Source organism: Pocillopora verrucosa, chromosome 13 (assembly GCF_036669915.1).
Source record: "Pocillopora verrucosa isolate sample1 chromosome 13, ASM3666991v2, whole genome shotgun sequence".
Lineage (NCBI taxonomy): Eukaryota > Metazoa > Cnidaria > Anthozoa > Scleractinia > Pocilloporidae > Pocillopora > Pocillopora verrucosa.
Window position 1 is genome coordinate 1,560,193 of NC_089324.1, and position 11,834 is coordinate 1,572,026.

Sequence of the window (11,834 nt, forward strand, 5' to 3'; positions counted from 1 at the left end):
TGGTGTCTATAAGGTGCGATAATTCAGCAATAAAGGTACTACTAAACGGATTAGATTACTGTCTCTTACATTCGTCACAAAATTTAATTAGACGGCGCGAGAATACAGCGTTTATGACGTGGCTTAGCAACGCATTTTCTTTCTTACTGCGAAAACCTTTTGTTTAAAAGCAATGAAGTCGTTATTCCCGGCTCTCCGGTAGCGTTTGAAACATATCTACGTTTCTAACAAGAAAAAAGCTCAGTTTCCAATGAAATATTATTTCATAAACACACACTTCAACTTCATTATTTGCGAAGAATTGAGTAGTCAAAAAGTTCTTCGATCGACAATCTGGCGTTTTTTGTCCGTTGAAGTACGTTACAGAAACTTGGCGGATTTAAAATTAACACAGTATTTAGCGTTCAACTGCTGAAGTTGTAAAGTGGCTCTGTCGACTCTAAAGCCTTTCGTTTATAAACGCCACATTAACCCTCTGCAGTACTGTATACCAAAATTTCAACCTTAATGAACAGTAACCACAAAAATGCGCTCATTACACGATAAGCTTACATTCAAATGAAGCTATTCAACTTTCAATACATTACTAATGTTAAAACTTTTTATTTTCCATTTTACTTTACCAAAAACTACTTTATATCATAATTAATTAAGTTTACAACGCGTAACATATCGTTTTTTAACGATGAAAAGTGCTACAGTCGAACGGCACCTACTGAAGTTTCAAAAGCTCTACTTCTTCAGATCCTTGTGTAAAAGCACGCTTTCAGTGTCAAAACAGCTTTAGTTTACATCCTTTAATTGGGACATCTTAAGGCACCGAGGAAATCTGCGGCATTTGGATGAGCAATAAATATTTTACAGGTTACCCTTTTCCCTAACCTCACTCAGAATAACTGAATATATATTTTACAGGTACTTGATGAAGTGAATTTTCGCAATATTTTGCATTTTATTGCTAGCGACAGGAAGGTGGACAACATGCATCTTCTGAGGCAAGACGATGTAGCTCCGTCTACACCAGAGATGCAGATCGGCCGAGATCCCATGCATTCTGTGCATTGAGTTGAATCAGAAAATTAAATATACCGTTTTGTAGTGTACTATTTGTCAATTTTCGTCTAAGTGATTTGTCGTCAATTTGTTCAATCAGATGAATATTACAGAGACGAGGCGCGTGTACAGCATGTGGGTTTTGGATGGAAAAGCTACCGATCGATCATGGCTCGGTGAAGAGGTGAACGACTTTTGCGCTCAGTACATGATATACCACGTGACTAAGGAACGCGAACAGATGGCCGAAGAACATATAAATATAAAGATATAAATGAGTCTTTAACACTTAAACTCCCATGAGTGATCGAGACGGAATTTCTCCTTACAAAATCATAAACAATATCAAGCAGACGAGGGATGAGAATCAAGAAAAATATCAATCAGGTCTGTTAGAAATTTTTACGCAATAATTCAAGGAATTTGTCAAACCCTTTTTATGAAGTACAAATAAAAACACAAATTAAGTGTTTCCTTTTCCAAAAAAATAATTGAAAGCTTGGAAAGTTATGGAACTGACAAACAACTAAGCTAAAATTGCCTTGCAAGTTACTCCATCTAGTTAAATCACGAAAAGCGCCGTTCCTAATTTCTTTCGACAGTCAATTGTAAATTAAAAACATTATTTTGCATAGACAGTGATGGATCAACTTGACAGATCATAGCATCTTTATCAAATATGTATTTATTGATCAGCGTCAGTATCCTAGCAACTGGGTCCTACCTATCCTCAAACCCAAATTAACCTTAATATGCTGTCAGTTGACTGTTACTGGGTTAGGGAAGGGGTAGGTGCGCCGTTGATCAGATACTGATTCTGGTCGTATTTTTTTTTCCTCAGGCGGAACATCGCCAAATAGGGGGAGACGTCAGTCTGGGAGTGGTCTGAATGATACGAAACTGTGCCGCGGGGGAATGGACCTGAAAAGCGCCCTGCAAGTATGTCCCGAGCCCAAAATGAAATGCGACGAAACCCTCATGTGTTTCGAGATTGCCAGATGCGACGACTTTTGGAGACGCCGGCGTTCGTCGCCATTTTGGCTCTCAAACAGCGGCTGCTGGAATTATCACGACACTAGAAATATTGTCGAATGTTGCAAATACGTTTGTGATAATACTGAAGAACCAACCACAGGAACGGTGGAAAACATAGGCTCAGAAGTTTTGTAGAGGCATCTTTAAATATTTGGCCAATTTAGCTTTCTAGAGATACAGAACAAAACAAGCGATGCTATTATTTCAAATATCTGGCCTCAATTGATTAAAAAATACCTAGTTTCTTCACTGTTTTTCCATCTTCTTTCCACCATAGTCTCTCTACCTTTGGATGGCCCGCACCTTACTGTGATATCCCAAAGATGTTAATTATACCCCCTAACCTCCGTTCCACCTCCACCCTTTCAGAGAGGGCTTCCTCTGTCTGCCCGGCAAGTCTCCGATTTTGGGCAGTAGTGTCCGATTTTAGACACTTGTGATCGATTTTAGCCACAGTTTCCGATTTTAGGTCCTAGCGTCTGATTTTAGACACGTTCTTAAATTCTCAGACATTTCTCTTCTTCTTCATAAATTTCCTGAAGAATGGCTCATTTTTGACATCCACTCACATCCTCTGAGCCAAGAATTTTGCCAAGAAAAGTCTCTTTTATTATTTTCGTAAATAATGAAACCTCCAGGTCGGTTTACTTTATTTCGGTCAGTGATTGGTCAACTCTCAACCAATCAGAATACAAAACTGAAACCAATCATCCCTTGGTCACCCGCGTTTTCCCGCCTTAAATGCAGTTTGCTTGTTTCCCTTTGACCTCTCATTGGCTCTTTGGGATTTCATTTTGGTCTTGGCTTTGGTTTTGCGACACTCAATCGAAAAGCGTCCTTGACCATTGATCTGAAATTCATCGGATATAATATGGCACACGAACAGTGGCATATCTGCATACTAAAAGTAATTATTTTTAAAGGTTATTTTCACCCTTGATGCAACGCGCGTTGCGACCTAATTTCCTGTAACGCGAAATTCTCAGTTAGGTTACTGAAAACCTTCTAAAATCGTCTTTCTCAAGAGCCATCCTGGACATACAGTCAATTATTTTACGGTAAATAAATTCGCCGTTCGTCATTTTATAGTTATCTTGCAGCATTGTGAATTTTGTTAGGTAGAATCCGAAGAAAATATTTTTCAAGTGTCACGCTTGGATCTCTACGTACTGTATGTACAGGGTCGGCGGAAAGGACAACATTCGAATTTTTTCACTTTGTAGAGGCGCTTGAGGATCCTAAATAAAGATAAAAAATTTTCCAATTTGGTATTTTTCAAAGAGAAATATGGAGTTATTTGAGGACCGTGTCCGGCCGTGTCAGTGAAACGTTTCTAAGTGTCACGCGCTTGGATGGCTACACGGTTAGCGAAAAACATCAAGTTCGAAATTTTTGGCTGCCTGGAAGTGCTTGAGGATTGTAAATAAAAGTAGAAAGTTTTCGTATAAATATTTTATAGATTTCGAAGAGAAATACGGAAAAATATCAGACTGCCAGACGTTTAGTTATTTTAAGACCGTGTTCGGCGTCAGTGACACTAACAGCTTGCGTTACAATTCTTATTTGCTGCCTTGCATGGACAACAACCTCGACCACTCTTTCGAGCACAAGCTCCTCTCTACGGGCAGGAAACTTCAACTGACCCTTGGTCCTATATAACAAGGATGGCAAACTTCAATGAAAAAAATTGATGTATGAATGAAAACGTGGTGGATCAACATTTTCACCTTCCTCGGAATGCTCGCAAGGATTTTCGTGTTCCTCTTCCACAACAACAGACCCGTGAGCGTTTAGTGCCTCGGATTCTACTAAATTAATGGATCCATCTGATTCCATACCGGATTAAAACGTATAGTATTCTTTTCAATAGAATTATTTTGACAAGCTCACCAAACTCATCGGAGAAAACGCAGAAGCTATTTTGAGACAACGTGACTTGGTTAAAATAACCTACCAATCAGAGGCGCTATTTAAACAAAAGCGGTGGTTCAAAACAAAAACAAACGACTACGTTGCATCAAGGTTGGAAATAGGCCTTTAAGCCGGGAATTGTTGCACGATGTAAGCGAGGAAGTTAACTCATTACGAAAGCTCAGAAATGCAGGTTAACCACCGCAGTGAATTTTGAAAAGCTGATACTTCGCAGAAGCTGAAATAAGTAAGTAAGTAAGTAGATAAACTCTTTATTTAAAGAGGGTAGCACTTAATAGCCAAAAGGCAATTAAACATGCGGCCTTAATGCAATACATATGATAGTACTAATACAAATATAGATATCAATTACTAAAATTAAATACATTATTATAGAAATAGAAGAACAGTTAAACAAAATAAAAATCTTATGATAAAATTTTAAATAAAGTAGATCTCAGGACTAAATGACAGAGTCAGGAAACTGTAAAATAGCCTGCAGTGCACGCGTCTAATTAATGCAAGCTAACGTTATAAGCTCGCGATCGTTTATCCGACCGGCCATGTTTGATTTGGAGGTCAAGTGGACGGTGAGGGTAGGGGGCGGGGAAAGGGCGAAAAAATCTTCACTACCCTACCCCCATTCTTCTCCTTAGTTTTGACCGTTGGCCACCCCCTTTGGTACAAATCTATTTCTCTCTCCAGCCTTCCGCTGCCATTAAATTCAAAGATGGCGGCCATAATTTTCGTTAAGAAATAACTGAGCATCCGTTCGCCAAAATTACGCCTGCCCTGTGGGCTAACGATAAAAAGAAACCAAATAAACTACAAGATGGTTCAAACTCTGTTGGTTTCCGAGAAAAATTGCCTTAAGGCCTTTTTAAAATTTTGTACTGATGTCTTTTGTCGTAAGGTGGTAGGTAAACTGTTCCATAGTTGACGAGTGATAACATTGAAAGTTTTACCGCCATCTGATTTTACGTTTAAACTTTGAGCATACTAAGTTATAGTTTGTATACCTTGTGTTACGAGAGTGAAGATCACCATTACGTGTTAAAAGGCGAGTGATATACGCAGTTAATTCTCCCCGTAGTCTCTTAAATGCAATTAGAAATTTGGAAATTTTAACATCCTCGTAAAAAGGTAACCAGCTTAGATCATGAAATAATCTGACATAAGAGGCCTTAGAATCAGCGTCCATAATAAGTCTAGCTGCACGTTTCTGTAATTTCAGCACTTTAGCTAAAAGGTCATTTTCACAATTGGTCGGCCAAACAACGGCTACATAATTCAGTACAGATCGTATCATGCTCTAATAATATAAATATTGTTGCTTCATCGGAATTTATACTCTAATTTGTCTTAAAATGCCAACGCGTTGAGAAAGTTTTTACAAACATTTTCAACATGAGAAGAGAAAGACGGTTCGCTATCAAGTTCTAAACCGAGCAATTTGGTATTTGGGACATAATTATGTGAATTCATGCTATTAAGTAACATGTTTTTGTCCATCTTCGAGCTGAGACGTTTCTCAGTAACAATCAACGTTTTCGTCTTGTCTGTGTTAAGTGATAGCTTACTGGCATTGGCCTATTTGGTGACCTCAGATAACGTGATGCGTGATGCCCTTTCTTGGAGAAAATTGACTCACTGCACGATTTACAGTTATAGTGGAGCCAAGACAGGAATTCAGAACTCATATACAGCCAGATAAATTGGTTTCATAAACTTGGTTGACAATATAATGTATAGCCAGTTGAGAATGTCTCCTACTTCCTTTTCCCTGTTCACGTCCCCTACCTTTGTAGTTTCACAGTGTACGTGTTCATCTGTGCGAGCTGCTCGTTACTATTTCCTTGTTTGTTCCTTACTTTTGTAATTTCACAGTGTACGTGTTCATTTGTGTGACCTGCTCGTTGTTACTTCCTTGTGTTTGCTCTTGGGTAACACGAATGTTTCCGCCTAGGATTACTCCACCATTTGCGACAACATCAATAAAGATTAATCGTAACCTTCTATAGGGTTTCTAATCGACCTCCTGCATCCTTAATGTTTCCGCTTAGGATTCCTCCACCATTTGCGACAAAATCAGTAAAGATTGATCGTAACGTTCCTTAAGGTTTCTAATCGACCTCCTTCATTCTTAAATAAGATCACTTTACCCTGAAGCACCTTCAGTTAAATTATAAGTCCACTGTTTGCATAAGTTTGGGAAGCTTCTTAATTAAAGAGGAGGAACCAACTTTAAAATTCATGTTATCATAAAAAGGCGTGCTGCGCTATTAAACGATAAGGCTTTTGGCCTTCAGTACAAAGTCTCAAAATAAATAAATAAATAAAGTAGATACACCAATCGCTAAATCCTAAAGCCTCCCGGAAGTTGAGCGCTGAAACGACTTTGCGGAGACGGTTTCCTCAGGCAGTTAGGACGTGACCAAATGTCCGAAAAGCAGTATATCACGGACACAACATGCCGGATACAACAACTGTTACTTGATAGTCACGTCACGCAGTAAAAATAGGCTATCCCCAAGTGTCATAACACATTTTGGCTTAGCTAAGCCGTTCCTGTCGCTGAATCATTCTGCAATTGTGAAAATTGTCATTCATGCTATGATTATGAGTTATTTCCAAAGAGAAAATTGTTCGAAAGAGTCCTAAATTTACGTAGCACTCGCTAACGCGCAAGCCGCGCGGATCCTCGCGCCTGATTTCATTTCAATTGTCAACTTTCATTAACATCACGTTCGAAGCCAAACACCTTTCTTTCACTTGCTAATTGAGTCCTCTTGCTTTACATTGACAAGCCTATGGATATTTTACACTTCCCAGGCGAGAATTTTGTTCTTGGGCAAAGCTCGCTATGAAAGCTAAGAAATACACTTAGACCACAGCAGTGAATTTTGAAAAGCTAGTATTTCGCGTGATGCTCTTTCTCGGAGAAAATTGACTCACTGCATGATTACAGTTACAGTGGAACCAAAAAAGGAATTTTTGAACTCATATACAGCCAGATAAATTGGTTTTATAAACTGGGTTGATAATATAATGCATAGCCAGTTGAGAATGTCTCCTACTTCCTTTTCCCTGTTCACGTCCCCTACCTTTGTAGTTTCACAGTGTACGTGTTCATCTGTGCGAGCTGCTCGTTACTACTTCCTTGTGTTTGCTTCCGGGTAACACAAAAATTTCAGCTCGTGTGATTTGCGACATGTTTTTGTGAACAGTGTTCCCGGTTGTGCTGAAGCTGTTGATTACGCAAGTGGGCTCTATGCCAAGGAGTTGCTATAAAAGAGTGCAGCTATGATACAGCTAGCAGTTAGCAGACGTTTCAAAAGACAAGAAGCTTATCGAAGGAAACATTTCTCTTCAACCATGTTAAATGTAAGTAGACGTGCATGCTTTTTTTGGCTTTGGTTGCACAACGCTGACTTAAAAAGTGAACTATTGCAAGTTTGATACCGCTCGATCCACAACTCTTACCTCCCTCTGTGCCGATCTCGAGAACAAGAAGAATCTTCCCTCACTGTGTTTTCCCCTCTATTTTTGATAGAAAATTAAGGCGACCTCTCTTCAAGTGACGTTAGTACTTTTGGCCTTGATTATCTTGCCAATTTCTACTTCGGGAAATCCCGCTTGGCAGAGACTGAGACCCGAAAAGAGGGTGAGTATGTAATTAAAAAAGAAACGCCATGGCAAATACTGAAAAGCTTACGTTTCGAGCGTTAGTTCGTTGTTCCGAGTCACAACAAATTCGAAAAGTATGTAGCTATTTCGACCGCCGAAGTAGACGCAGATTCTCGTGCAGTTCACTAAAAAATCTTCGAGTTCAACACGTGGCTTTTATCAGAGTCAGACATCCAAAGCGAAATCAGGAAATGACTTGACACTTTATTGAACCGATGAGTCTTAAATAAAAATTTACTATAGTAATCATCGCAAAGTTCATTCTTCATAATAATATTCTAAAAATGTCAAAACATTGTTTTATTCAGGCACATATGTTTGGGTGTAAATAAGAAGTGAACCTCATTTATCATCCATTCTCGAAATGGTCTCTTTAACGGATCAAGGAAAGTGCTAATCAAATCCAGAAATGTTTTCAGTTAAGGGTTTGCTTCAGAATTTTCAACGAGCCAAACGTCTGTCCGTCGCAGATGAGAGCTCTCATCTCATCAAAAGTGTTTCATTTTGATAAGAAAACAAAGGGTATATGCATTTCGTGTATATTTTCAAATTGCAACATTTTTGCACATAAATACATATTAAAGATATATATATGTATATATATATATGTGTGTGTATAGAAAAAGATATCGATTGCTTTGAACGAAACGTGCCATTCATGATATAGCTGTCAAAAATTTTAATGATAATTTTACACCTAAAGGTAGTGGACTACAATGTTCGCATAAGCGAGTCCGGAGAGAATTACACTCAGAAAATTGAAGTGAATCAAGTAAAGAATACCGCATTGTTCGAAGTTCCCGCCCATCCTGGTGTTGATCGTTCTGATGTCCTACATGATTTTAACCAAGTGAGTTTTAGCGTAGACGAATTCTTACTCAACTTTCATTATTACTGTAAAGCCTCGACTCTTTTTACCTTTTTACACATAAATTTAGCATCACTCATGCAAAATCCAGAAGCTGCTCAATTCTTTCTAACCTCACTGTTAACAGACAAGGGTCGCACTCACGTATTTTTGTCCGGGTGAACTCCTGTATCGACTTCCATCCTCGCTACTTGTTTTTACTAGCTACAAGCTCTTCAGTAATTGTATATCTTTCCATTTTTCCATTTTTTATTTTTTTACTGTGAAATAATGCAACGTAGCTTAAAAAAGCGATATTTAGCCATTGCATAAGTATTTGATATCATTTTCCTTATATCTCTTTATTTATCGCACCAGAATTTGACGATGCTGCGAATCCCAGAAGAGAATACCTGCTATCTGTTTCCTCTCGTGAAGGAGCAGACGACCCCTGAAAAGTTGATTAGGGATCTCGACAAAGCCAGCGGGGTGAGAGCAATTGATACTTTTACAATAAATCGTATCGTAATTTAATTGTTTCATTATTTGTCGTAATAATTTTGAATAATACCGGTGCAATTTATCCCGGAAAACCCCCTTCATGGCCAAACTACACTTCAGGATGACAGGCCGGGCAAGGGCGCGAGTTATTTTCATGATAAGCGATTTAGCTCGACATAGTTAATAATCAACTAGAACTTGATATGGGACAAATACTACTATGGCTGTATACTTTCCGATGCTTTGAGCGTTGATCCGGGTCAATCGAAGGATTGTGAATTACCTGTGCGTGTGTCTAAATACCAGAATATGCAGTTAGGTTATTGGGGTAAGCTTGGGAAAGGATGATAGTAAATGTTTAGCAAATCAGTGGGGCGTGTTCTTTGTTCTTTTATTCTGACTTGAAATTCAAAGTTTCGATTATAAAAATAAATATTGTTTTTGAAATTTTGCGATTCCCTAGCGTTCTGATTCATACCTTAATTTGGTGAAGGAAAGTCCCCAGAAAAATACGTTTTGAAACAACCATCATAAGCTTAGGACTGAGATTTCTTTGCGACCAGTGAAAAAGAATGCGAAGAGAAAAACAAAAAGGGATCATGATTTAATTGCAAGTTTAACGCGAATGTAAAAATCATGGGCCTGATTTTGAAACAGTGTACTTTGTGAAGTCCTGACACACTTCGCCCTCTTTGTATACTATCACACAAATTCGAAAACGATTTAACAAAATATTGAATCCTTAACTCTATCAGATGGTTGTGACGGAGACCAAGCGGGTTGATAACACTTGGATTCTTGACGGCCAGCTAACAGACCGGTCCACACTCAGCGAGGAGTTGGCGCAATTTTGTGCAAAATACTTCATATACCATGTGAAAAAAACCCACGATTCGTTAAGTGTAGCAAAAGGTAAGACAACAAAACTATCAAGTCAAATTTCGTCAAGAAAACTTCACATAGCCTAGCGTTGTCACGAGGTCATTTACGCACACACACCTGAACGGACGCACAGATCTCTCGCGTGCGCGTTATTTGTATTCTTGCCAACTCTCCGTAGCCTGAGTTCGACATCCAATCAGCAACGCTCGTCAATTAACAGCTCAAAATTGTCAGTTCTTTCAGAACGTCTAATAAAGTTGTTTTGCTATTTTTCTAACTCTGTAAAATCAAATTACAAATTATAGCATCGGTTGATAGATGATTAACTGTTCCTATTTCTGTGCTGTAGCAGAAAGCCATATAATCGTGGAGGCGGAGTAGTAAACAAACTATGTCCAGATGCTGCCATAGATGCCTGTATTTCGCCTAAATTTTATATAGCCTGCGTAGCAAGAGTTTGATTTTAATTTGGACTCAAGGAATTAAAAAATAAATCCATCTGGGCGAGCTGGAAGTCACGCACACACCACACGCACTCACACCCGCACAGACACACCACTGCTCTCTTGCACGCGTGTCCATTGCATCCTTACCGAGCGTCTGCAACGTAGACTAAATCTCACATCCAATAAACAACGGCCGTCTCTAACAATTTAGAATGTCTAGTTCTTTCAGAAAGTCTACGTTGTTTTGCTATTGTCTCTGACTTTGTTAAATCAAATTATAAAATGCAGAATCACTTGGGTAACGATTTAATGTTCCTCTCTCTGTTGCTGTTGCTGTTGTAGAAAGCCATACAATCCAAAAGCGAAGGACCAGAAGAATAAACAGACTTTGTCCTGGCGGCATGGATCTAGATGATGCCTTCAACACCTGTTATGATATGCCTAAATTTAGGTGCAGAGTTCGAACAAGAACATGCTACAAGTATGTGATTTGTAGTAATATTGGCGAAGATAGACCGGATAATTGGATCGACGTACGAGTCCCCAGGGCGGCTCCCCAAAGTTTAAATTGCCGTGAAGAGCACATCTGGAATGCAATCGTGTGTTGTGAATACACTTGCATGCATAAATAAATAAGCAAATTATCTTCAGCTCCCTAACTAGTAACCCGCATTTTCTACGAATTAGTCTTAAACATACAATTAAACATAAAAGAGAATATTTGAACGTTCACTTGTATGTTTGACGTCATGATCACATGGCTACGCTAGAAGACAGACAAAGTTCCTTTCCTTTACACAATGCGACAACTATCAGAGCGATAGGTACCTTGACCAGTTTGTATCAACAAGTGGTTATTTTCTTTTTGTAAAATAAGCGATATTTAATAGAAATAAAGTATAGAACTTTTTGGAGAAGGAGAGAGTAACTGTGTCTATTTCTAAGAAAGGTTTTTTTTTTTTGGTGGGGGGAGGGGGGGCGGAGGGGAGCTCACGTGGCTTTTAGGGGGAATAGAACGGGATCAGTCGTCGCCAACAGAGAAAAAGAGTATAACGAGGGGCGTATGGAAAATCGACTCCCAGTTAATTTCTATAGAACAGGGATAATAGGAATATTGCAAAGCCTTATAGGGGATCAGGAAACCGCCGGCAACCCCCATCCCTCCGATTATCCCAAGGTGACCAGGGCTGGTTGTGGGAAGACCCAGTTGGAAAACCTTCCCAAGCAATTCCATTAAAACACTTGCACCCAAGTATTCGAGACAGGCAAGCTCCAACACACCTGCTTAGAGTCTGCATGAATGATTCAAACGCTTGTCCATAAGAGAATGGACTCGAAACTGGGATCCATTACAGCTTATCAACCTTCCTACAGATACTCCGAAAGAATTTTAAGGCTTAACAGACGGGACTTTCCTCTGTTACCAGCGCAGGATGATATAAATTTCGGGTCTATACTCACTTTTTCTGTTG

General features: G+C 39.1%; 2 protein-coding genes across 2 annotated transcripts; both read left to right on the plus strand.

The window, feature by feature from the left end:
- Nucleotides 1-1,153: 1,153 nt before the first annotated feature.
- Nucleotides 1,154-2,315, plus strand: LOC131784940 (uncharacterized). Its single transcript, XM_059101784.2, has 2 exons — nt 1,154-1,310; nt 1,892-2,315. Exons 1-2 carry the CDS (start codon nt 1,154-1,156, stop codon nt 2,221-2,223), a joined length of 489 nt encoding a protein of 162 aa, XP_058957767.2. The 3' UTR covers nt 2,224-2,315.
- Nucleotides 2,316-4,230: 1,915 nt separating this feature from the next.
- Nucleotides 4,231-11,268, plus strand: LOC131784955 (uncharacterized). Its single transcript, XM_066160417.1, has 7 exons — nt 4,231-4,246; nt 7,227-7,383; nt 7,553-7,663; nt 8,390-8,536; nt 8,912-9,022; nt 9,790-9,946; nt 10,705-11,268. The coding sequence occupies exons 2-7, from the start codon at nt 7,303-7,305 to the stop codon at nt 10,992-10,994; spliced, it is 897 nt and encodes a 298-aa protein (XP_066016514.1). The 5' UTR covers nt 4,231-4,246; nt 7,227-7,302; the 3' UTR covers nt 10,995-11,268.
- Nucleotides 11,269-11,834: the final 566 nt, after the last annotated feature.

Bases quoted from the DNA above. Each gene is read 5' to 3' on its own strand.
- LOC131784940 (XM_059101784.2), top strand. From the start codon at position 1,154: ATGAATATTACAGAGACGAGGCGCGTGTACAGCATGTGGGTTTTGGAT. The intron at 1,311-1,891 runs TAAATATAAAGA...TTTTTTTTTCCT, and splicing joins ACAGATGGCCGAAGAACATA to CAGGCGGAACATCGCCAAAT.
- LOC131784955 (XM_066160417.1), top strand. From the start codon at position 7,303: ATGATACAGCTAGCAGTTAGCAGACGTTTCAAAAGACAAGAAGCTTAT. The intron at 7,664-8,389 runs GTGAGTATGTAA...TTACACCTAAAG, and splicing joins GACTGAGACCCGAAAAGAGG to GTAGTGGACTACAATGTTCG. The intron at 8,537-8,911 runs GTGAGTTTTAGC...TTATCGCACCAG, and splicing joins TCCTACATGATTTTAACCAA to AATTTGACGATGCTGCGAAT.